This window comes from Bombus fervidus, chromosome 1 (genome assembly GCF_041682495.2).
Source record: "Bombus fervidus isolate BK054 chromosome 1, iyBomFerv1, whole genome shotgun sequence".
NCBI classification, from domain to species: domain Eukaryota; kingdom Metazoa; phylum Arthropoda; class Insecta; order Hymenoptera; family Apidae; genus Bombus; species Bombus fervidus.
Window position 1 is genome coordinate 17,833,089 of NC_091517.1, and position 25,556 is coordinate 17,858,644.

Here is a 25,556-nt window from a genome sequence, read left to right on the forward strand (position 1 = left end):
ACTGCCGGACAGAAAAATCTGCGCGACCAGGAACGAATGTTTGGTAGGCAGACCAAGAACCGGGACAGGAACAGGCGAGAATTTGTGCCGCTGCTTCGATAATTCGACGAGCGAATTTCTCAAGCGAACACTGTTTCGACGAGGAATAAACGTCGACGATAGTTTTAATCAAATTTAACGACCGCGATGCGCTTATCGATTTTAGACATGCGGCGCTTACAAACCGCGCTGACTCATACATTCGCTCGATGCAGGTTGACGTATCGGAGTATGCAGTGAAATTACTCACTGGGAATATTTTTCGTTTAGATGCGTAGAAAGCGTTCTAGTGGATTCAATTAAGAATTAGAATAGAAAATATATAGTAAGATGTTTGGGTTTGTATAAGACATAATGAATTAACGTTTATTTCTGTGGAGGAGGATGCAGTTAAATTGAAAGCACAAGGTATCGAAAGCGGAATTACTTTTTGAACTGGTCTCAGGTGGTTTAAAAGTCGAGTCTGCCACTTTCGGCATTTAGCGAGCGTAGAAGCGTGCAGGAACTTTTCAACACTTGGAAATTTCCACCTAAAATACCTGTTCTACGTCTACTACCATTACATCAATCTATCCAACTGTATCTCTCATAAAACTTCCCTTGTTTCCTTCTCTTTCCTCCTAGAGGTGCTACAAACGAATAACTCGTTCCACAAATTCCAACGACGTTATCCGATAAAACATCTCAATCCTCCTCTAATTCGATCCATTACTACCTCTATTCGAAACGTGCTAACGTGTAATTATTATCATTAATCCAAAAGATTAAACTAGATGCAACCAACCGAACATAATTTTAATAGCTAGCTAGTTCATTTATTGGTTCATTTATACTTTTCCTCGATCACATAATTCTTCTCCAACACCCAACTTACACAAAGTCGACCAAAAAGCAAGAGAAAGAAAAGAGGAAAGAATCTTCAATCGACGGAATCTCAAAGGGCGAGGTTCCGAGTTTGCGCTATTTTATCAAAGGAAAAAGAAAACATTCACGCGGTATACACTGAGTTGGATCAAAGCCAGCTACTTTTATCGATGCACCGATATCGACCTCTGTGCTCGTAATAAAAGCGTAACGCGCATCGCCCCTCGAACAACTCCCCAATAAGTCGCGCGGAACAGTCGAATATAAACAGGTAATTTCATCTAGGAGAGAGTCTCGGGGGCTGGAATAAAGCCGGTTCCCGGGGATTTAAGTGGTATTTCTAGCGTGCATCCGGGTACCGGTGTAAAATGCGCTGGAAAAATTTGTCTCCCGAGTCGTTGCCCTTAAGCGACAGAAAAATTCCCCGGACGCGGACCGAGTACACGTGGACTGTTGCCAAAAATTTCGATCGTTATAGCGCTATTACTCAAGGTGCTTCTTCAGCGAGCCAACTGGAAAAAGAATTTCGCGGCCACGGACCTGCTTCGCGTACCTGTCACCATTTACAATTCCACCCAGTCATTTCGATCACTGAAACCCATAGAGAAATATTCGTTTCCTTGGTTTTCTTCTCTTCTTCTTTCTTTCTAAATGAGTAAATAGTATCGATTACCGTAGCTTTGCTACAAAATTTGACAATCTACCTATTTTTAGTTTTATATGAAATATATTCAGGTCGATTCTAAAATATCAAGTTCAATACGAGTGAAGCGGCTGGACTCTCAGTTTTCCTTGTAAATATTCACATCATCTTCTCGTTGCCACTATTCTATCAGATATATACTTCCTTGCATTCATTAATTACAAGATGGAGGCAATTACGTAATATAAAATTACTGGATTTTTCTACGGCTTGCATTATAATCCGCTCACTCACTATCGTCAGTTAGATCGTATCACTTCGACGATAAGTAACTATTTACATCGTTCCGCACTTTTCTACGTCGCAACAATTTTCCTATGTCTTCAAACAACAGTGACGTATCTTCCTCAGACCTTAGGAAGTTCTTTGAAACTTTCGCGATAATTTACAATAAAAAGTTCCTGGCTTTCAACTACCATTTTTCGCGAGAATATCGAATATTCTCCGTTAGTATGTGATCCCACGATATAGCGAAGCTTTCCGTCAGAATGCTCCATGGATATTCTCACTTTCCCCAAGGATTTTCTTACTAAAAAACCAAAACGAAAATCTAAGAAATCGAATGGTGCAGGCTGATGCACAAACGCGCGTGTGACTGTGAATAACCTTGTACGACAAAATTCACGGCCTAATGAGATCATCGAACGCGAGCTAACTATGTAACAAATCAAGAGATACCGTACTATTTGCACAAGGAGATTAACGCGATTAAGCATGTTGTATCGATAGCAAATTCGCTTATCGTGGCAATTTTTTCCTTCGCAAGATACGAGAACGCCAGGCTACGCTTCGCGAGCGCCAGCTTCATTAAAAGTGGAAAAATGAGAAAAAATAAAATAAAATCAGAAACCCCACGGTGAGTGAAATATAAAAACCGGAAAGCGAAAAAGAATTCATTCTAGTCGATCAATAACGGAGCTTATTATCGCCGTGCTTTTGTTCGCCAAGTTCTGTTTGAAATTGTAATAAGGTATAAAGGTAGATATGTAATAGCGTTTCAATGGGGATTTCGATAAGTTTAACATATTGTTATATCGCTTTTCTTCAGAAACGATGCTCGTATCGGGCGCAGAAAAGTAGACATTTCAATAAAGTCGGTGTAAAAAGGTTTTAATAAATACAGGATAATGACGAGTCGACAATAAACAATAACAGTAAAGAACAATGACAAATCGAGATTTAGGAAGCGAGAACTACGGAGCATGTTCATCGTGTCTCTATACGGTGTAATCAGGCACGTTTAAAAACGTGTCTCTATACGGTGTAATCAGGCACGTTTAAAAACGTGTTTCTCGTTTCAATAAAGTTTCTAATCACTGATTAATTAGTGGGTGTCTGTCTTCTGTTTGTACGAAGAAATTAAGTTTAAGTTGTTCGGTAAACTCATGAAGAATTCCGTAGATTAAAAAAGAAATACTCATACGAAAGCTATTCTTTAGTCGATTATCGATTATGAATAACTCAAGTAGATTAATTTCGCATGGGAGGCAGTAACGAGCAGAGAATCTTTATTGCTTTAATAAAATTACTCTGACATAATTGAACTTAACGTAGTTACTGTCAAATAAATTGTATCGATGAAAAAACTAGCACAGAAAGATTTTCACCTTACCTAGAACAATTATTGCCACGTATCCTTATTTATTTCAATGATGCATTTTCTTCTCTGATTCTATACATTTCATTTTCAGAATATCTGTTGAGATTATTAGATGTACGTGAATACAAAGAAACGCGTGGATAAATTGTAAGGTGGAAAATATATATTTTAAAACTAAAGTGTAAATACAAAGTTCGGAATGTAATATAAGCTGATCCACATTCGCACGCTAGCAGTGTTACCCTGTGACTGAAAACCCTGAAGCCAACGTCGCCTATCTACTGTTTATGGTTTGCCTTCGACGCAGTCTTTTGTCAATGCGCTGTCGATGGCTTCGGTGCTTGAGAAAACTAAAGACCAGAGTTCTCTTAGAAGTAATAACCACTTCAACAATATCAAATTTAAGTAATCTATGAAAGTACTACTACACGATACGAAATTTAATATATTTGGCCCTAATCAACTAATATGTAAATGCCACAATAAATATAGTAGCGCAGAATTCTTTTTGTAGCCACTGTTCCTAATTATCGCCAAACACGATCTTCCCTGTTGCATCTTATTTCATCGTATTTCCATTTGTGTTCATCGGAAAATCGCAAACTTTATCAAACAGTGTGCCATAGTTCCCATTCAGAGTATTCGCGAGCAGAGTATATTTCCGTTCAGATCCTGTCCGTGGTTTCTAGCCGCGATATTATCTTGATAAGCTAGCTGACCTCTAAATTGCTTCGAATATGATTTGATAACGCGACCGGCTGTACGTGCGCGTGTGTAATCAATGCTCTACCAGTGAACGTCGGCGAATCTCCTCTAACCTATTACTGTACAACCACAACCAATTTATCGAGTTAAGACACAGTTATGTCATCGCTGTCGCAGACATTCAACCAAATACGAAACGTCCCGCGTTTCGCTTGTCTCGCCGGTACGCTCGCGTCACGAGTCGACGATAATAATTTTCTAATTGAAAAAGGAAACAGAGATTGTACGACCACGAAGAAAGAAATATAACATTTGTCTGCAGTTCTTAACCTTATTAGCAATGAATACAGGGTGTTTCAGGACGGATGATTATCCGAAAAGTCAGCAGGTTCTTTTACGCTCAAAAATATGTCGAGAAGAAAGAGTAAAGCTTTTGGCTGGACATCTCGCTTTTTCGAGAAAATCGAGGTTGAAGATTTGTTGGGTACACGTGCACTTAGATAACTTTATGTTTGAATAGCGACGAAGTGTCGTAGACAAATATTTCAAACACGATTTTCTCGAAAACGAAGCATTGAAGAAGGAAATTTTATCTACATTTTTTACCTACTTTTGCTTATATTATAGATTACATTATCTTGATTCAATACGAAGTTAACTAGGTTGAATTGCGAGAAATGAATCGAAATTTCAAGTACTTATTTTACCGTCTTCTCTTTATTTATACCATTAACTGATCCTAAGCAACCGTGATGATTGAATTCGTTAGAACGTGAATTACATTTGCGTGTATCGGAGATCCGAATCTAGGAATACTTCCCATCGTCTATTAACGAAAATCGTTCTGAAATAGAAGCCAAGCGAACGACGAGCTGCGATTCATCGTTTTTCTGATATCAATGAAATGAACTTTAGTTTTAGAGTATTCGATTCATTTGGTCTTTCAGCCAGTCACATATTAATTACTTTCACGTGTATAACGTAACAAGATTCCCGCAGTCAGCCTCCATTTAATTCGAATCGCTGCGTTACAAACAATGAAAGCACGCTGCCATTACAATGAGGACTAATTAGTAGTAGGTGGAATTAAGGTATACGATGGTTATTACAACGTGCCCGGTAATTAATCATCGTTTATTATGCGACATGGTGCTAACGATCGCTCGAATTCAACCACGTATCGAAATCGAATTTCCAAGTATTTCTAATACACAAATTCTCATCAATTTCTCAAACTTTATCGCACGGATAATGAAATTTTTTCCTACCTTTTCTTAAAGCAACCGGTGTTCTATTCTGACGGAGACGTGCCGTGTAAGAAAAATTGAAATAAACCATCCTGTATACTAATCTACTCTCGCTACTTTACTCTGATCGAGATAAAAAAGAATTAAACGAGACGGGAAGAAGGAAGGATAAAAAATGATCGCGCGAGTAAAATAAAACGTACATGGTAACCCGAATCGACAAGTGTTCCGTGCCTCCGCTTCTATTTACCTGGTTACTTTTTTCCCGACTCGCGACACGTGTTACAATTCGCAAATATTTTCCTAACACTCCTACTGGCACGCACGCGTTCGATGCTTCGAAACGAACGCCGAATCCGAAACCTGATGATCAAATACACAAGGACTGACAGCTTATCGGAAGCGGTATTGTGCGCGAAAAACACGCTAGTACGCACCCCCACGTGTACCAAGCCTATAAATATAGGAGTAAATTTAGCTACAAAAAAATGTTACTCGGTGACTTTCTTTACCTTCCTTTTTTCCTTCCTCCTTTTCTTTTTTTTTTTTTTTTTCTTTTTTCTTTTAGATCAGTGTTCGCGCGGATGAAAATCGATCTGTTGCAACCAATTACGAGGATTACTCGTACTGCTAAGCTTCCTCGACAACTTTATATCACCAATTAGTTGCAGGGCTGACAGTGGAATGTAGAGCGATCTCTCGTTAGATCTTAATTAGTAGCTTTGATTTCAAGCGGAAATGTTGGAACTTGTCGTCGAGTGTTTGAATATTTTATATTTAGATAAAGTGCTCGTAATTTTTTTAATGAAATTGACGATCGATTTGGTAGATCACACAGCATTAGGAGGGACATATTATGTCTATTTAGGGCACTTCCATTTACAATACTAAGAATCGATCTAACAAGCAAGAAATCTTTGTTCTGAAATACGCCAAGCGGAAGCGCTGAGCTCTTTCAAAACCGTGCATTTCGTGAAATAATTTGTCCAATCAACGATAAGACAGATTACACCGTTCGCTTTTCCACCGACTATCACGACAATTACGGAAGAGAACGCAATCTTCAAGCTATCACTCTTGCCAACCTGCAACAATTATCTTGAACGCTGACCGAATACCTCGTCCATTCGAAACGATCTCGTCAGCGTTCCATCGTGTACCAATGCCATTCGTTTCGCCACGAACAGCAAATAATACGAATCCGATCGCCGAATTAATTACTGGCCACTCTGCTGTTCTCGTTGCGGCCATAAAATTGTTCCGCCGATCCGAATGACAGTCAACGCGATAGTCGTTCGAGTTACGGAAATTGCGCTGACTAATTACGCGCCAAAACGTGTCAATACCGTGAGCGACAGTTTAAACCACTGACAAATCCTTGACTGGCGCCAATTCGAGCTTTCGAATCAATACCGTCTTTTTTGTCATTTTCGTTCATCCTATTCGATTGAATCGCGATAAGTGAATTTTTATCTAACGTGAAATTTCAATTTAGAGATATCGGATCTTCGACAACGATATTATTGAGAAAAGAACATTCTCTAGGAAGCATCCGTTCGTTTTATAGATTCGACCATTGGAATTGTCAATAATTTATCGATACATTTTCCAACAGTATTAGTCGTGTAAGATACGCTTGTGCGATAAGATATCTCCGAACTTTTACGATTGGAAAAAATAAATATAAAGCACTGACTAACACCTTCAAATTAAATGTTCGACACCGTGGCATATCCAAATCTGCAAGTCAGATATGACAATGTTAAGATACGAATGTAAAGGTTGGGTGAAAGCCCGCAGAAAATTCGATAAACTGATAATTTAGTCACTAGAAATCACATCTATTTAATAACATGTATATTAAATTTTCTAGGTACTTTTAGTTAACGAAGTTTTATCAAAATCACGCTTATACCACCCGACATCTCGTGAAACACCGCTAAGACACAAAAAAGCTTTGTATTTTTCCAGACATAATTTTCATTGTATCGTTTTATCCAAAAAAATTTCTGGTCGAAATCTCTAACAACGAACACAGTAGAAATTCTCTAGAATCCCGGGCTTTTTGCAAATATTTTCCAAAATACGGAAAGAAAAACAGCGTTCCCGATTAACCGACGCTCTCGTCGAACCTCGAAAGTTCCCGAACAACCGCGCAAAATTTCAACTTGGTATTTTCTCACGTGACCGTCGCGCGAATTTAAAAATTTCGTGGCCAAGCAATATGACAAACAATCGATTCACAGTAGCGCTCGGCCAGACGATCGATGAGCACGCCTACCGAATAGAAACGAACGATGACAATAGGCCATGAATTCCGCTGGTCGATCTTGCAACACGCCGAATCTGCATTCCCATTTATATGGAAATTACGGAATCACACGTTTGTCCAATCAATTAGCGGCGATCGATCTCTACGAAGGAGACAGTGGACGTTATTTATAGGGCCCGATGGGATCGACAAGAATTCGTCGACTGGTTTTGTCACGAAGACGCCGAGAGCAATAAGGAATCTCCGATATCAGGTGAACCGGAAGAGTAAAGTCGTCAGGCCGACAGATGTAACGAATCGCACTTTGAAAATTAGTTTCGAAACTGACCAACTTTCGAACGAGTAGTTTTCTTCCGCTTCGAGAAGGTGGATGAAGAAAAATTTTCACTGGTTACAAAATGAGGGAGATTTCAAGTGTATAGTTTTGCAAAGTTAGAGGGGCCACGCTAAGAAAGTACGATACTCTTTACAAAGTATTGGATCGAAAATTCATGGCATTTAATTATCAGGGTAATACATATTAAATGCTATGTATCAACTAGAGAGAGAAAGACTAAGAAATAACGATCGATCAATTATGACTGAAGATTACAGGAGAAAAATACTTTTCGTGTTATTTAATGTTTAAAAGATTGCACTTTAATATGACATACTTAATGTGTTGTAAAATTTGTTATTCTTGCTCTAAATCGATTAATTTGGAGCAATTGCAAAATCTAATCATACTAAATTCCAAAAAAGTTATAGTAAATAAGAGATTTAACGAATAAAATTTCTGGTCAGGCAGAAATGTACAAACATGTGCAAAATTCCAATTGTATTTTTAGTTATAACAATAAGCTTCTGAGCAAACAATTCCTGTTTATTTCTATGCAATTTATCTAGATATAAACTGGCAATACTAATTCGGTATACCAATAACGTAGCATAAGAACTATCTGTTACATTGTATTTAACGAACACTGAAATGTTCATGACTTGTATTTGAACAACGATACCCAACTGGTGGTACTGATCTTACTGTATATTCTACGATAAATACGGCTGTACTTTCCTGTTTATATTTTTAATAATCCTTCTCTCAAAATTCAGCATTTGTAACGAAAACTGGTTCGACGTTTGATTTTAACTGTACATATATTACTCTTAAAAAAAAAGGTATGCATAAACAAGGACGGACATCACGGCGACAGTTCTAAAATAGATTCTTATTGTCGCAGAAAGGCAAACAAGATTACCATTTCAATGCCACCGCCAAGAATGTGTTCAACAATGAAAATAAAAACACAGAACACGAGAATAGGGAAAAAAGTACGAGTAAGAGTAACACAATTATCAAAAAAAAAAAAAGAGAAAGAATTCTATTTGTTGTTTCAGATTTCCAAGTAATAAATTTTTTCTAAGATACTGTATCAACGAAAATTTTTAACAAACAAAAATCCTATTTCTAACGATATTTTTCTTCGGGCTAGAAACCAAATTTCACAACAGACTCGATCATTTCGCGTTTGTAGATGTGACGTCACGCGTTGTGTCATTCGTACGAGACATCACGCCTTTTATTTCATTCAACCGTGAGACATCTCATCCAAAGGTTCGAAAGAAAAATCAGTTCGCGAGACATCTCATTCATCTCGTGCGAATGAACGAGCGCAATATTAAACATCAAACATTCTTCTTCCAAAAGCAAACTTTTCCATTTCTTTCCTTTTTTTTTCTTTTTTTTTTTTTTTTTTTTTGAAACGACATGTGCAATGTATAGTTATAACACTTACAACAATGTAATAATAAATACTGAAAAATAGAGAGGCGAGATATCACGACCAAAGCGTTGAACGAATGACATCGCGCTGGGAAATATCACGTTCTCAAATGTATAGGGGTTAAATCAAACTTGTCCCAAAAACAAGTCGCTGCTCAGAATCACCTGGCAGTTTACAAATACAGTGAACTTTCATATACTGTAACGCAATAACTTCAAGATTCCAACTCACGATATCGTGGCTAAACATAAAACTGGACGGGTACCTTTCGAAAAATTGATTAAAATGCACGTTCGACCGGTCACCGAGACTGCACTTCCATCCAGGAACAATATCCCATTCAGGAAGAATTACGATCGTGAGACACGACGAGAAACACGTTTCACCGATAGATATCGGCTGCAAAATCAGCTGTATTGAACACGGCACAGAGAGATAAAAACGAACGATGATTCGTAGATCGATTTTCGTAATATTGTAAATTGGAGAAATAATGACGTCTTCTGAATGAAAACTAATTGCGCTACGAAATAAAGAACATCCTTCTATATTATAAGATTTCTTTCTTCACGTGTTGAATACTAATTACGTACCTACATAGATAATATGAAATTGATAACTTGATAAAAAGTAGAGTTGATCAATTTGGCTTCTGAGAGGTTCATATAATACGGCTATCGATTTTATAGAATATGGGTTTTATTATATAGATATATGTAGGTTAAGTTCATAGAGTACGGTAAAATGTTCGTAACTTTGTTAACAGCGTTATTTCGATCAAAAGAAAAAGTAGGTAGATACCTACTTTTTTACAAGAATTTCAATTGTTTTGGTCATTTGAAATTTCTATTCTTTCAAATATTAAACTTTCGAATCTTTTGGACTTTTAAAAGTCTTCTGTCTTTTGCGAATCAATTCGAATATGAAAAAACAAGCCTTTGCTCTTCTAGAAACCAAAAGAATTGGCCGCGTTACACGCGAGAACACGTTGAAAGATATTATCACGCGAATACGCGTGGGTAGATCGAAGGAACGTGTTTCTCGCTTACATTAATTATCAATTGCTAAAAAGCCCCCGTCTACCTCCATTTCTATCGCAACGGCTCCGCTCGACGTGTATTGTCCGCATGATTAATTGTGCGTGGACGTAACAAAAGCCGATTCAACGGCGCACGACTTGGTAGCATAAGCGAGCGCTGTGCAATAGATGACAACCTGTGTTATACGTGTGAACTGGATGGACGATGCTTTTCCAAAGATACGAAATTGGAGCGAAGAAAGGAGGTGTCGATGGTCTGGATAAAATGATCGAAATAGGTTTATTCGTCTAACGATTGCGCGAAAATGCCAAGTTGAATAAACGTCGATAGAGATCATTCCGATAGAAAGTTTACTCTTTACGCTACAACGTTCGATAAATGTTGCATTTTTTAACCGTACATTAAAATTTTCAATGCGCTAGCAATTTATTTTCCATTATTCCAGATTACTCAAACGGTGATACGAGGTTAATGAGTGACTTACCAAGCACAATTGGCATAAATTACCGTATTGTGCAGTTAGCTTTTAGAATAAAGCACATCATCGTGTGTTAAATACTATGCTGTACAATGGGTCATGTATGTTTAACGTGTAGGATTTAGTACAACGTGTGTAGTAATTCTACCGATATAGTGACACGAATGTGTAACATTGTTCAATATCTGTTCTACCGTAGAGGTATACGAGCGTAACTGCATTATACATTTTATACAACATGTAGAAGTTTCTAAGCGCTCAATTTTAGATTTTTACTGGCATAAAAGGGTTAAAAGAAAATGTTATTTACCGTGACGTTGGATAGTAGCGCAGGTAAAATATAATGACGTCAATAAACATTATTTTTACTCGTAAACGTATTTATAAAATTCCAAAATAGATATCGCGGAAGTTAATTCTGCAGAAGATACCTATACCAGTGTGATGGGATACAGCTATGAATACAGATGTTTCAAAATAAAAACGTCTATTGGAGTTTAATGATGCTAACTAGTACGTAACACTGGTGACATACAAGTAATAATACGCTATTACTAATACGAGAATACTACAATATACCCGCAACGTGTTATCTACATTAATAACATAAATATGTAACGTAACATAAAAAGGTTAGTATAGTAAAAGAGCAACTATCGATTCTAATGCTATCATTATATCTCTACGTCTAGCAGTTGGTTAACAATACTCGTGTCATTAGTATGTCATAACGACATACTAATATATTATATCACGAAAAGTATTGCGCAGCTATAGTCGTTGCATCTATGTACGTATACATATTTCAATTCATCGATGAATCTACAGGTTTCGATTTTTGGGAATGAATTTTATCGTCGAACGATATTCTACGATATACCTATTGCTACAGTAATAATAAAAAATGAAATTATTGCTAATTTGGCAATTTCGAATTAAATGAAACATTTCTTAATATCTTTCTACGCAAATACAGTTTTCTTTCTTAGATTTATAATGTAATCTTTAGAAATGCGCGTTATCTTACATTAAGATCAGCATCGCCATTTCTATCTGCGATTTTTAATTAAACTATATGCTTTGACACTTCTTTCGCTCTTGCATTTCCATTTCCCTTCTCTAAGCTAAACTTACGAGACGCAAGTTACTTTCTACAAAAACAGAACTCAAATAAAACTTCCTTCTAAAGAGAAACAATAAAGCCGTAACAAGTGCACAGACAATATGCACAAGATTCCAACTTCACAAAGAGAAAACCGAATTATCTTCGAGGTAGCCAAAGAATCTAATCTAATCTCGGCAAACTTCTTCAGATATCTAGCAACCAACGAAAACGCGTTTCGTTCCGACACCTTGGGACGCTTGGGAAACGTGTCATCGGTGCCTCTGACTCCCGGTTCGATAATCAGAACGGCAGCATAGAAAGAGGCAGAAATTGCGGAGAAAAAGAGATGAAAAAGTCGGCGGACTAATTAGCCAATTTCATTGCGTCATGTATAGGAAAAGTAAACGGATAATCCCTGGTACGGAGAAACTCGAAACCGCTACCACTTTATCAGTTACTTATGCAAATTTGTCCATCAAATGGTGTACACACGCATTCAGAGCAAGGTTGGTACGACCTTCACCTCCGAAATGCGACGCGTTCCTGCGTAGTCGATAAAGTCGTCGACGATGCGTAATGTCGCGAAAATTTCTTATTGGGCGCTTCCGGCCACGTTGGCTCAAGGATAAGAATATTTTTAATACGTCACTATCTGCATATAAATACGCCACTTCGGAACGATTAAACAATAAGAGCTACTTGAACAAATTTATCTGCGAGACAATTGTAAAAGTTGTACAGTGATTCACGAAAATATTTCAAACAGAGTCGTTAAGACTATCAGAATTATACGCGTAATTCAGAATTAAAAAATAGCAGGAAGAATGTCGCGAAATACATTTATTGCAAGAACCAATTTTTGATACTTTGATCTATCAATGATGAAACTAGGTTCGATGGATTTATTTTTAAATTTCTAACTCGAAAGAAACAATAGTGAGAAAAGATGTGCGAAAAGATAATTGTTTTAAATTGTCTCAATTTTTTTAAGTTTCACGCCGTAGAACAGCGAGGAAGTATTAGAAGAATATCATTTCTATTATTATCAAAAGATGGAATATCCAGTCATTCTATCAATAGTCGAATATTGTGTTTCCCGCTCACTTATTGCGCATGAGGCTTCATTACTACTGACGTAATGCAAACTTATGCTAATCAGAAATAGTAGAATAATAGAAGTTAGAAAAGCGAGATAATATACTATTTAAACATTCTTAATTTTTAATCATTTATTTTAAATTGTTCATCTTTTGTAATTCGACGATTTTACAATTTCACTTGCTACCAACAGAATCCTGTTTTCCCTATCAATGTATATTCCTAAATTATCCTATTTTTCTCTCAATTGTATAGGAATATTTTAATAATTTCGCGAAATAATACAAAGTTTAAATTAAAATCTGACTGAAAATGGAAACCGCTTTCACGGTGAAATATTTTTAGTGAAATTTAAGATTGAATTTGCTACTATATGGCTTGAATGTTCTATACGGAGCAAAATAATAACGTCACCAGTGAAGTTTTTCACCTCATTTCGCAACACAAAAGCGAACCTTCGGAAATCAAATTATATTTGACGTGTAGTTACAAATAACTTCGCGTGCATATAGTTAATTTCACTGCCACTTTATACTTTACTTATACTCTCGTATTTTACTAGTTAACGGTTATACTCATATATCGCTTTATTTTTAAGTTCAGTTAGTTACAGTTTGCATAAATTTCTCTTAACCGTTAAACATAGCATGGCTACGTACAACATGGAAAGAACTTAATACAAATGATCACGATGTTAAGAAAAAAGAATCTTGTACAGATTTCTGAAAATTCGTTATTTTAAATCGTCGCACAAGTGGTGTTAATAATCACGGCCATTTATTAACAATATATTGACACAAATGTGATCATTAACAAAGCCTCTTTAACCACAATCAAAATGTTGAATACCTTCGCTCCTAGCCACATAATATTAAATTGCACACGATTCGGACTATCGCGATAAACGCTTGTTCCCATCGAAATGCAAATTAGTCATGGATCTAATTTAGACTTCCATTCATGAAACAGAGAGATAAAATGTACGAATATCCTTGAAAATCGATAAATAAGTGCAAAGGTAAGAGTTCGAAGCCATGTACATCTAGTTTAAAAGTAAAACACTTTCCTTTTCAATTCTAACATAAGAAACACTTTTCTTTTCAGGAGAGGAATTTCTACGTGCTTAAAGGAAACACAATCGAAGGATTCTGAGAAAAAGGGATAGAAGAAAATCTCTCGTTGATATATTAAAAATAATTTTAGGTATCTGTGCTATCCTCATTTTTTTCCATTTTCTACCACTCTCATTTTTATACACACCATGGGAAAATTACCTCGCGCATCATCGAAATCAATCTCCTACATCACGAAAACCACATAAAAACTCCTCGTTATAACCATTCGTCTTGCCACGCACAGCCATCTCCCTACGTATACTTTCACTATCCGTTACAACATCGTTCTCCAGAAAATTAACCACACGCCATCCTCCTTCGCGCTTATTGTTAGATGAATGCAAAAACTCTGTCTGTTCCAGAGTCCCAGCATTATCTATCATAGCAGCCGACTAATAAGTACGTACATTGATCGTGACGCTATCGTGATCGTCGATGACGCTAACCGATTCAGGGTCAAAGCAAACCGTACACAATTTGTATGTTGGAAAGTTCGTGAGCCTGTAGACCGTGCAACCTCCGAGAGAAGATCAATGGAAAACGGCAAAAATCGGAGCCCTGGCTAATTCTTTGAACAACAACGACGAGACGGACAGAATCGGAAAAGCGGCGCGATCGTAACTCCGTGTAACCGTGACGGCCGACATTAATCGCTGCCACGTGCTACCTATTTGTCTTCGCCAGTTCGAGAACCGGCCACGTTCCACCGCCTATACATGTTCCTATGGTTCCTGGTTGTTCGAACGAAATCTTTACGCGGTATTCGAGTTCCAGCTATTCTGAGGAATTTTCAAGGTTTTAAAATGTTCGCTGACATTTGCGTGACGAAAGAATTTTTAGATTTTATCTGATATATCGTATTCTAAATATCATAAAATTCTTTCTCGATCCTATCTAAATCTTGGTTTTACCTGTATCACGATTTCTGACCAATTTAGAAAAAGAAAGTTGTCCGTTGACAATTGCGTGTCGAAAGAATTTTAAAATATTCCATTTGTTTTTGTATTTCTCAACCTTGACCAAACGTTAATTGGAAATTTCATGTGTATCATTATTTTTTATCACCTTTGTGAATAAATTTTGTGTTTTCAAAAATTAGCTTCCATTGCTGAATCTAAAATTCCAGCTAAAAAATTTCCATAATTATCTTGAAATTTATACAACACGAATATTTCTCAAACGTTTAATCATATGATCGACAGTTAACAAATAAAATGATATTCGATCGTTGGGAGCGCACGATCGACGGAAATTTTAACTCGCATCCCACGCGGGAACGGTGTGCGCGACAAGATCGCGCTGATAAGCATGTTTTTCTACGTGGCGCGCGGACACCTAAACGCGAGCCGAATTCCCCGGGGAAATAAGAACAATATCGCGAACGCGACACGTTGACGAGTAAACAGCGCTTCGTAGTGCAATGTCGACTACGAAACGCGTGATTTAACGCAATAAAAACACGACTGTAAACTTTTTGTGGCTATACTACGTTTCGATTGCCGCGTTTCGTGTTTTTTTTTTTTTTTTCCTTGTTTGTGTCCTCGAAAAAATAATTGGTCGTTACACGAGTAAATCAAAACAAAACTGGAATTAAGAACGTAATTGCAGTAAGAAATATCAATAAATGGCTTTAAGCAAACAAACGATAAAAGTATTAATATTTTAATCTAAAAATCTATTCGAATCTTAAATATAACGATAGAAAATAACGAGACATATGGCTCGATTTTGGAAATTGTTTTCACTGAAAAATGTGCGAGCAGGGACTTGTTTACCATAAAGTTAGCATGACGTTTGATGATGATTTTCAAGCAAACATTGAATGTAATCGTAACGAAAAGGAGCGCGATTGTTTCGTATCGTATACTCTCTGAAACGACGTGCGCTGTATTACTTTCGATTTCGATTAAACGACGAGATATTTCACAGTATGCAAGGTCGTGCACACCGTGTCGATTGTCGCGAACACGGTTTGACAGCTCCGGCTGACAGATTTGGTCGGATGTCGCAAAATCGGCGGGAATGACCGTGAAATAGATAGCCGGCACGCCGGATAAATCTATGGAATTTCAATGTTACTCACCAGATGAAGCACGGTGTTGACAACTTCCCGATTCGACACCTGTCCCACTTCGATCAGCCCGATCAGCACGGCGAATTTCAGGCTGTCGTTCATCGCCATCGCCACCACCTCCTCGGGCCGTTTAATGTCACTGAACGGTGGACTTTTCATGTCCGCCATCGCGACGGTTATTTAACCTGATAACACGTTTCCCTCGCGAGGAAAATATACGATAGTTTACACAAAGACCGTCTTATAAACGAGAGCTTTTCCCCGTCACATGATAATACAACACAAATTGATCTTCCATGTTAGAAAGTAGACACTGTTATGAGGAGCCTGCCAGTACGGCAACGCGAAACACCCTAGCGACGCGGTCGCAATACCAACACTAACTGAGCCCGTAAATTCCTACCTGAGCGGCGTACGCCGCTGTGGTGGGGGGAGGGCGCGGCTTACAAACCGCTTATATATCCATATGAACCTGCACCGGTAAATATTACACGCTGCTTTATTTATTCGTAATTTAAATTTACCTTTCGATATTAAAGTTCCAATAACATCATCGGTGACATTGCTATGCCATGGAATTAATTAAAGTATTTAAATGAAAGAAAAATTATACTCGTAAAATTTGTAATACTTTTATCATAGAAATAACAATATAACGTACCAAATGTATAATAACAATTTTGTTCCTTTAATAGAATATATATTATGCATATATGCATATAACAATGCATGTGAAATAAGCAACAGCGTTCTGGCGCAATGAATAAGGTATACGAAATTACGAAATTCATCCAGCAATCAATGTGTTAATAATCACGATGATAACATACGTAAAGACGAAATATAAATTTTAACTCGATATAATTATAAATTATTTTTGTTAAATTAACCTGTAAATGATGTCTGGTAGTATACATTGCTTGATTTGCTGCTTACATATGAACTTCTGGCAATAATACTATTGATTTATTTCCGATAATCTCGATTAATACCGATAAGATATACAAAATGTATGAATATTTATATGACATGCTTATAGAATCACTTTTATTCAAACCGAAATAATTGCAGAGATACCCGACATATATACGGATTTCACTCGATTTTATCTTTAATGAATAAGTATTGTAGTTTATAATAAATTACGATGTGTACGTACACGGTATTAGAGGGAACTACGGTATAAGTATGAGCTGGTATGAGTAACACACGCGTCACTAGTAGTAAAAATGGCGTCGGCGGATGTTGAACGTGCTAAGGTAAGTGTCATTTTTTAAATTTTCCGTCTATATTACGTTACACCTAACGATTATTCCTACTGGAAGGAATCACGTGTACAAATGCTTGTTTTCATGTATAAACATATATTCAGTCCTCGATTTATACGCGTAATGTTTATAATTTGAAGGGCGTTGGTTCTCTATTCTGTCATAACAACAGTATTCTTGATAAAGCTCTCCGTATATGGATAGTACTGCTAGTTTCCGGCCGACTTACTGACTGTTAATAATCATGGCGTTTTCATATTTTCAGATGGAATCTTCCCTACGTAATTTAAAATTGTCTGGTCATGTTGGATTCGACAGTCTTCCAGATCAATTGGTAAATAAATCCGTTCAAAATGGATTTGTATTCAATATTCTTTGTATCGGTAAGACAAATATGTTTGTTAGTTTTTAATACATATGTGTACTATAAATTTTTACGATTATTAACATTTATAATTGTACTTCTAATAGGTGAAACTGGACTTGGAAAGTCAACTCTTATGGACTCTCTATTTAATACAAGTTTTGAGTCTATGCCAAGCCCACATAATCTCCCTGCTGTAAAACTTAAAGCACATACCTATGAATTACAAGAAAGTAACGTTAGGTTAAAGCTCACTATTGTCGATACGGTTGGTTATGGAGATCAAATTAATAAGGAGGACAGCTTCAAAGCTGTTGTTGATTACATAGATGCCCAATTTGAAGCATATTTACAAGAGGAATTGAAGATAAAACGATCTTTGCCAACTTATCATGACAGTCGTATTCATGTTTGCCTATATTTTATTTGTCCAACAGGACACGGGTAAATATATAGTGTAAAATATTTCTTATGGAAATATTTATCATTTTTATTCTGACATTGTCTTTATTGATATTTACATGTATAATTATAGATTAAAGTCAATTGATCTAGTCTGTATGAAAAAACTGGATACGAAAGTCAACATTATTCCAATTATTGCCAAAGCTGATACAATATCTAAAACGGAATTGCAGAAGTTTAAGGTAACAGAAATTACAGTCATCTATAGATACATTTATCTATTATAGCTTTTTTCTTTATCGTCTGTTCCAGACTAAAATTATATCTGAACTACAAAATAATGGAGTTCATATTTATCAATTTCCTACGGACGACGAAAATGTTGCAGAAGTAAATACTAGTATGAATGCCCATGTACCTTTTGCAGTAGTTGGTAGCACAGACTTTGTTCGAGTTGGTAACAAAATGATGCGTTCTCGCCAATATCCATGGGGCACAGTACAAGGTAAAATTACAATTATTTGCTACTATTAAAATATGTGAATTATCCTGAACCGTGCTGTTCTTTTTACAGTGGAGAATGAATCGCATTGTGACTTCGTTAAATTACGTGAAATGTTAATAAGGACAAATATGGAAGACATGAGAGAAAAGACACATTGTCGTCATTATGAGCTATATCGTAGGAAGCGACTAGAACAGGTAGTTTATCGCACAAAATAAAGATTTCTGAATCTGGCTTACATAATTCAATTATTTATAATTATAATTTTCAGATGGGATTTAGCGATGTTGATAGTGAAAATAAACCAGTTAGTTTCCAACAAACCTGCGAAGCAAAAAGGTCTATTCACCTGCAAGAACTCCAACAGAAGGAGGATGAGATGCGACAGATGTTCGTGGCACGAGTAAAGGAGAAAGAGGCTGAATTGAAGGAGGCAGAGAAAGAGGTAATAGTATTTATAATTTTTAATGTTTCTGTAGAAGATCCATATAATAATTTCATTTTTGTATGTATTACTTAGCTTCATAACAAATTCGATAAACTGAAAAAAGATCACACAGAGGAAAAGAAAAAGTTGGAAGAAAGTAGAAAGAAGCTCGAAGACGATATTTTGGAATTTAATAGGCGAAAAACTCAATTCGCTCAACAACCTCAACATCATACGTTAACACTAGGTAAAAGTAAAAAGAAGTAGAAATATCCGCCATTGATGCTGCAATAAATAAATACGATGCTCCATTTTATATCTCTATATACGTATAAGTTACTTTAATCGCATAATATTTGATCACTGAGATTAAAATTAAATTATCGAACGTTCTCGAACGTTATAATTTATATTGCATTCTTATGTATTTCTTTACTCGTAGATATTATTTTATACCAGACTGACTATCATGAGAAACGTGATGTTTACCAAATTTAACTTACTTTTTGTATTAACATATGCACTTTGAGAAAAATAAAGATATATTTGTTACTTACAAATACATCCGTTTAGCAATCAATTATAATTACTATACAGATGTCTAAAAGATTTATAATTAAATATTTTATTGTTCAACAAAATATAACAATTAACACAATAGTATCGTACTTAAATAAAACTAACGTTATTAGCGGCATATTTTATACGTTATATGAAATACACGAACTGATTACGAGCTACTTTTATAGAAGCATGTTTTGATTACTAACGTTAAGTAAAAAATGAAAGTAGGATGTGCAACACAATCATATCACATTACAAATCATGAGAAAATAAACAGACTATGTTTGCGATGATATCACGATGTTCATCGTGCAATGGAATATTTATAAACTGATTCGTAAATCTCGTAAATTCGATATTTCAGTTCTTAACAAAAGTCTGTAGGACAAAAATCCATTTGATGCTAGAATAAATAGCATTGCACACGATAAATTTACACGATAACAAACATAAACGAAACGCGTGAAATTATTCTCAATTATAAAATTTCGTTTAATGAAAAATACTCTAGAATACTCTGCGTTTAATTAAGCAGGTACGTACAACTTAATCGTACTATAGACATACTTATTCTGTAACGCGTTTACGGTAATAATATAATATGGCGGAATCATTTCATTCGCGCGTAGCAATAATGACACTAAACATACTCGTGAAATAAATCTGTTTCGATCACTACGTTTAGAACTGATTGCGTTATAATTTACAAATAAATACATTCTGCGTATACGAGCGAAATATTTAAAATGAAACAGATTACACACTATGTGTCGAATACTAATTTACGAAACGTACAACGCTATACAAAATCAATTTAGACGATATAGAAAGGAAAAAGTCTAACAAAAAGGAAAGCTTTGAACGGCAACGTTAATAGCCTCAACGTGCCGACATTGCTCGTCGTATATTTCTTTGCTTTGGTATTCCTTTGCACACTGTGTCCTTGCATTTCTGTGAACCGAATAAACACATGTCGCCTTGTAATTTCGCTACAATACGTCCTTTGTTACACTTATCCTATGTATTTATTATAAAAGTACAAAACATATATTATGGCAATTATCGTGAAGCATTTTACGTGTTAGCAAATTTAGTACGTATCGATTATGTGCCAAAGTGTAAGAATTATCGTCAGGGTCGGTATCGGTAGATACACATGTATGTATCTAAGGACGATATAAGAAGATAGATTTTCTTCTCAATGATGAGAAAGGTTCAAAGATATCTTTTGAACGTGAAACATGAAAATAATAATCATTCGTGTCAATCGTTTGACACTGTTATATAATAATGTAACAATAAATGATCTAATATTTCAAATAGAATTAATCGATGTAACCGACCCTGTTATTTGTTACAATCTATGTGCCTTATATTGCTTACCGCGAGAAATATTTAAGTGCACTATGAGATTCGCCCGTGTGGGCCGCAGCAATGACCAAGTATAAATAAGTAATAATTAATTGCTTCATCCCCTTTTCAGAATAATAATCCCGCACTCTTGTAACCGGTTACCTAACCTTTAAAGCTTGCATTTCTACAAAAAGACGGAGTCGTTCGATCGGTAAGTTCAATTTCCTGTAGCTCTATTTAGCCCGACAAGCTCGATTTAAAATGTTACCTGAGTCCTTAATTGCACTTTCTTCTAATTACACGCATGGGTCAACTTCGAAGCCGAGGCAGCTCGTTCGCAGCGGATACACTGTGTTGGTCATTATCTTCGATGTAAACGACATTCCGATAAGCCTTTATTGCCCATGGTCGTTTCAACATACGTATACCATTACGAACTTTGGTCATTGCGGTCTTACGACTACCTCTACCAGGTGCATTGCCCTCCCGTCTATTTCTGTTAGACAATTTCCAAATCAAGCGTTAATATGCCTGTCATCTGTGGAATGTGTGACACTTAACCGTTTACGGGTCGTAAATCGAAACCGATGGAATCGTTGATACGTATATACGAAAGGCAAGTCCTTGTTCTTCTAAACGAACAACTTACGCGAACATGTAGGAAAGTACAAATAAATACAAGTCGCATTTCTATACGTAGATACATATACATATAGTACATACATTGTAGCATGAACACAACGTATAATTCGATGTGAATGTACAAAAATAACGAGCGAATGTATACTATAGATCTATACAATATATTCGTCGGAAATTCGTACGGATGTAAAAATGGTAAGAATCAGCGAATATCGCGGGAGTCTCATCAAGAGTAAGATGGCATATTAACACGCTTGTCAGGATATACGTGTAATATTAGTGCTCCCCAGCCATATTACATGACATGTAAGAAAAATAGTGCCATCCCCTGTATAACTTATGCATATGTATATGAGAGACAGTGGTGCATTTGATACAAGTTCTACTGTATTTGATCACGAGAATAGCACACAGATAGAATTATCCAATCCCTCGATATCGTCAACGCGCTATAGACAGCGGTTGGAAAGAAGGAAGACGACGTTTCTCGGGGACGTTACTGATCTTTGTATATTTTATAAAGATTCAAGTATGTAACGTTCCCGCCGTTCATCTATCAGCGTGGTACTCTCGTAACTTCTCGTGCTTCTATCAAATAAAAGTTTCATCCTTCTTCAGAAGAAGCCACCCTATCGAACTGTCTCTTGACTTGTACGAAACGGACCAACAACAGCATGAACGTGAAGTAGCGTGGACTTGTAAACAGGCACTGTGCTTTTAGGCTAACGGGCCGAGACGGATTCCGGCGGAGGACTGCGATACTTGGCGCGAATAGGAAGAAAGTTGGTGTGCTTGTTGCCGTGAGGAGAAGGCGGCGTGCTCTCGCGGTTGAGGGTCCTCACCTGACAGGGATCGTGCCTCGCCAAGAAATGCTCCAAGGTGTCCCAGCCCCCGCCCACTCTGACCATCATGTGTCTTCCTTTCAAAAGCTGCGAACACGTCGAGTAACATTGTCATTAGTAACAGAAGGCGTACTTCCAACTGTACGCGGCAGGTTAACGATCTAAAAAAGCTTTTTTTGAAGGCTGTCAGGATTGTTCGATGCGGGTGTTTTTCTAATAATAAGATGTCTGAATTGAGTTTTTAGAAATGTACAGAACCACCGATATGAAGTCGCAACGAAGCCCAATTTTACGAGTTTTGATTACCGCATAATGAATGATAGATCAATGATATAAAATAATACTATACGCACATATAGTTCAAATCTTAATTCAAGATAAAAGATCAGATAGATAATACATACTCTGATAAAGACATTTCGTCCAGCGATATGGTACCGTCCTTCGCCAACTTTACGCACCTTCAGTTTGGAGCATCTTTCGGATGGGCACTGGCAGAGTCTTTGCACGGCCTCTGTGGCTCTTCTCACCTAGAAGCAGTAAACAGGCCACATCGCGATGTAAAAGTTGACTACGGAATCCAAATAACATTATGAGAGACGATGCTCAGACGGACAAAGAGTGATCGACCTTCATCGTGAGATAAATCGGTTCGACGTGTCGCGGGAAAAGTTGCTACAGCGGCCTCTCGGAACATCCGCTCTGCGGCATGCAGGAATCCGACACGCGAGGATCCACGAACGTGTAAACGCATACGTGAAAAAGCTTAAAGCGTCCCGTTCGTACCTATTGTTTCTTTCTTCTCTCTTCCACGTGAACGAGCGCGTTCATGGCGAACGTGACACGATGCAACTTACCGAGCAAATTGCACGCTCCTAGTCAGTATTACTTGCATTTATTACGGGTAAAAGCGGAATTAATCTTTCAAAAAACTGGGAGCGTCAATTTGAGCCCCCGACAAACGAGATAAACTGTTTCTGGCGCAATTGGTAGCGTATGGTAATGAAACGAGGATAAGAGAAAAAGGTAATAACGCGCATTGTTCGTTGGATAATAAGCAGTTCTAATTTTGCACTTGTTCCGCGACTAGCTTTTGAGTAGAGCTCTGAATTCATGATGAATGTAACATTATACCTTTTATATGCTTGTTACTGTAGAATGCACGTAAGTGAAATAGAAAAAGATGTTGTAGATGATTTTAACGTTAAACGTGTGCTTTCATTTGATTTTATTTATGAAGCAAGCCGTGTTTAAATTTATTTCAAGATCGTTGAAATTGGGGCGAGTATGATGAATTAAATTGCTTTATTTGTAGCTTCCGATACCAGAATCAAAGTAAAGTAATTGGTGATGACCCAAATAGCTTAGCCGATAAGCCGAGAAATCGATAAATGAAAAGTTCTAATTTAAATTTACGATTAAGTGCTTCAGATATTTTTTTTAGATATTCCCGTGTTTCAATTTATAATTAGATCTGTTTTAGAAAATATGTATATTAAAACGACGAAAGCTTACTTTCCAAGGTTTCGCTTCCGAATTATTTAACGAACAGAAATTTCTGTCAGAGAAGTGCCTAAAGCATGGGAATGAGAAACTTGAATACCATGCCAGACATTTAATTTTATATCGGACGAAGAAACGGTTTGATCAGCGTACCTTACGATCGAGTTCCGTTATGGGACCCGTGTGTTCCGGCGGCTCGGCTGGCGAGGGCAAAGGTGAACTCGATGGCGATGGAAGCTCGTCCGGGTCCTCCGCGCTTCCTCGTGACCAATCGTCCTCCGTCGTATCGCTGGGTACTCCGTCGCTACCCGTTGGCCCATTGTCGCTCACCGACCTTCTCATTTCGGGCTCGTGCGTCACACCGGTGGTTGGATCCAGCCATCGCGTCGCCGTCAACGCGACTTCCGATGCTGAACTGCAAAATATGGTGCAAATTGGGTCGAAATGCCATTGAAATTCAACGTAAAAGAGGATTCTTTTGTCCTGTTACCTAAATTTTAAGTGGGTAGGTACTAGAAGCTTTAAATGTTCTTGAATCGAGAACATCGATGACACTCCTGAGAAACTTTTTCATCACCAATTTTTCGATTTTTCTTTTTTCAGATACAGTATTACATTCGCGTCACATACTTCTCATCGCCTTTGAATTTCCATTAGGATATAGATCATCGAATTTTATTCAAGTTAATATCAATAGTATGCATTTTCACTTGAAAATTATAAACTTCCCTGATGTTTGATTCAACAAACACAAACCGATTACAGAATTGTTAAGAATTGAAAATTGTTATTAATTATGAATAGAATATCTTCTTGAAATACCAATTGTACGACAGCGATGTCGTGAAAAGCGGAGATGTAAATGGGAATGGAGAAATCACAAGGCACAATACCTGCTGTGTTTGATCTTCTCTGTCGGAGGTCTGGGTGTTGCGGTCGGGGACGGTGATTGAAACTGCCAAGAAACCAAGCTGCTATGGGATATACCACTATCGGATAGACAGTGAAGATCTCGCTCTTGTTCGGCAGCGATTTCCCTCTCGAGCTGCACGAGTCCCGGCGGTTCGACCGAATACCTTGACGCCAATCGTGCCACTTCCAACAGACACAACACCACGTTCCGTGGCTGTCCGTGTAGGACTGTAAAATTAAAAATATTAAAGAAAATGAAAAATTTATCGTATGTATACGTAATAGAAATACAGATAATTTGAAGGAGACCAATACGTATGTATTACGCTAGATTCTAGCAATTTTTTATCGCGTTACATGTTTATCTAGCTGCAGAGAAAACGCTGGAAATGGTCGTTCCATAATTACGTACGTGCAAGTTTACATTAATTTACAATTTACCGTAGAATGGTTTATACAGTGGCCGACTACATATTTATTCATAAATAATGAAAAAAATAATTGGAGCAAAAAAGTCGTTAGAATTCAGACAAGGCCAAGTGAAACATACATTTAAAGGATTTGCATTTTAATGAAAACTTTCTATCTTGAATTTATACAACATATGAAAAGATTTTATACGTTCATAATTTATCAGGTGCTTCGAAGCTTTCCGATATTTTAGTTTC

The 25,556-nt window shown here is 37.0% G+C and overlaps 3 protein-coding genes across 24 annotated transcripts in view; 1 reads left to right on the forward strand and 2 right to left on the reverse strand.

The window, feature by feature from the left end:
- Rg (A kinase anchor protein rugose) overlaps positions 1–16,534 on the reverse strand; it is a 414,732-nt gene extending 398,198 nt beyond the window's left edge. For 6 of the 17 annotated variants that reach the window (XM_072006238.1, XM_072006211.1, XM_072006220.1 and 3 more), the window contains exon 1: positions 16,113–16,533. In XM_072006238.1, the coding sequence (XP_071862339.1) occupies positions 16,113–16,271 (159 nt within the window). In that variant the 5' untranslated portion in view covers positions 16,272–16,533. Of the gene's footprint in view, positions 1–16,112 lie in introns of all 17 variants that reach the window. The other 11 variants (XM_072006201.1, XM_072006150.1, XM_072006249.1 and 8 more) reach the window with 7 other exon arrangements.
- Positions 16,535–17,260: 726 nt separating this feature from the next.
- Positions 17,261–19,634, forward strand: Septin2 (septin 2). The gene is made up of 8 exons (XM_072006390.1): positions 17,261–17,362; positions 17,637–17,754; positions 17,843–18,179; positions 18,271–18,382; positions 18,453–18,645; positions 18,715–18,842; positions 18,917–19,090; positions 19,166–19,634. Exons 1-8 carry the CDS (start codon positions 17,333–17,335, stop codon positions 19,337–19,339), a joined length of 1,266 nt encoding a protein of 421 aa, XP_071862491.1. The 5' UTR covers positions 17,261–17,332; the 3' UTR covers positions 19,340–19,634.
- Positions 19,635–19,674: 40 nt separating this feature from the next.
- The window catches only part of LOC139988674 (growth arrest-specific protein 2), a 31,252-nt gene continuing 25,370 nt past the window's right edge, over positions 19,675–25,556 (reverse strand). For 3 of the 6 annotated variants that reach the window (XM_072006349.1, XM_072006366.1, XM_072006358.1), the window contains exons 5-8: positions 24,870–25,116; positions 24,130–24,391; positions 22,878–23,003; positions 19,675–22,560 (exon numbers count right to left, since the gene is read on the reverse strand). In XM_072006349.1, coding sequence (XP_071862450.1) covers positions 22,354–22,560; positions 22,878–23,003; positions 24,130–24,391; positions 24,870–25,116 — 842 coding nt within the window. In that variant the 3' untranslated portion in view covers positions 19,675–22,353. The remainder of the gene's footprint in view (positions 22,561–22,877; positions 23,004–24,129; positions 24,392–24,869; positions 25,117–25,556) is intronic. The other 3 variants (XR_011800185.1, XR_011800184.1, XR_011800183.1) reach the window with 3 other exon arrangements.

Bases quoted from the DNA above. Each gene is read 5' to 3' on its own strand.
- Septin2 (XM_072006390.1), top strand. From the start codon at position 17,333: ATGGCGTCGGCGGATGTTGAACGTGCTAAG. The intron at 17,363-17,636 runs GTAAGTGTCATT...TCATATTTTCAG, and splicing joins CGGATGTTGAACGTGCTAAG to ATGGAATCTTCCCTACGTAA. The intron at 17,755-17,842 runs GTAAGACAAATA...TACTTCTAATAG, and splicing joins ATTCAATATTCTTTGTATCG to GTGAAACTGGACTTGGAAAG.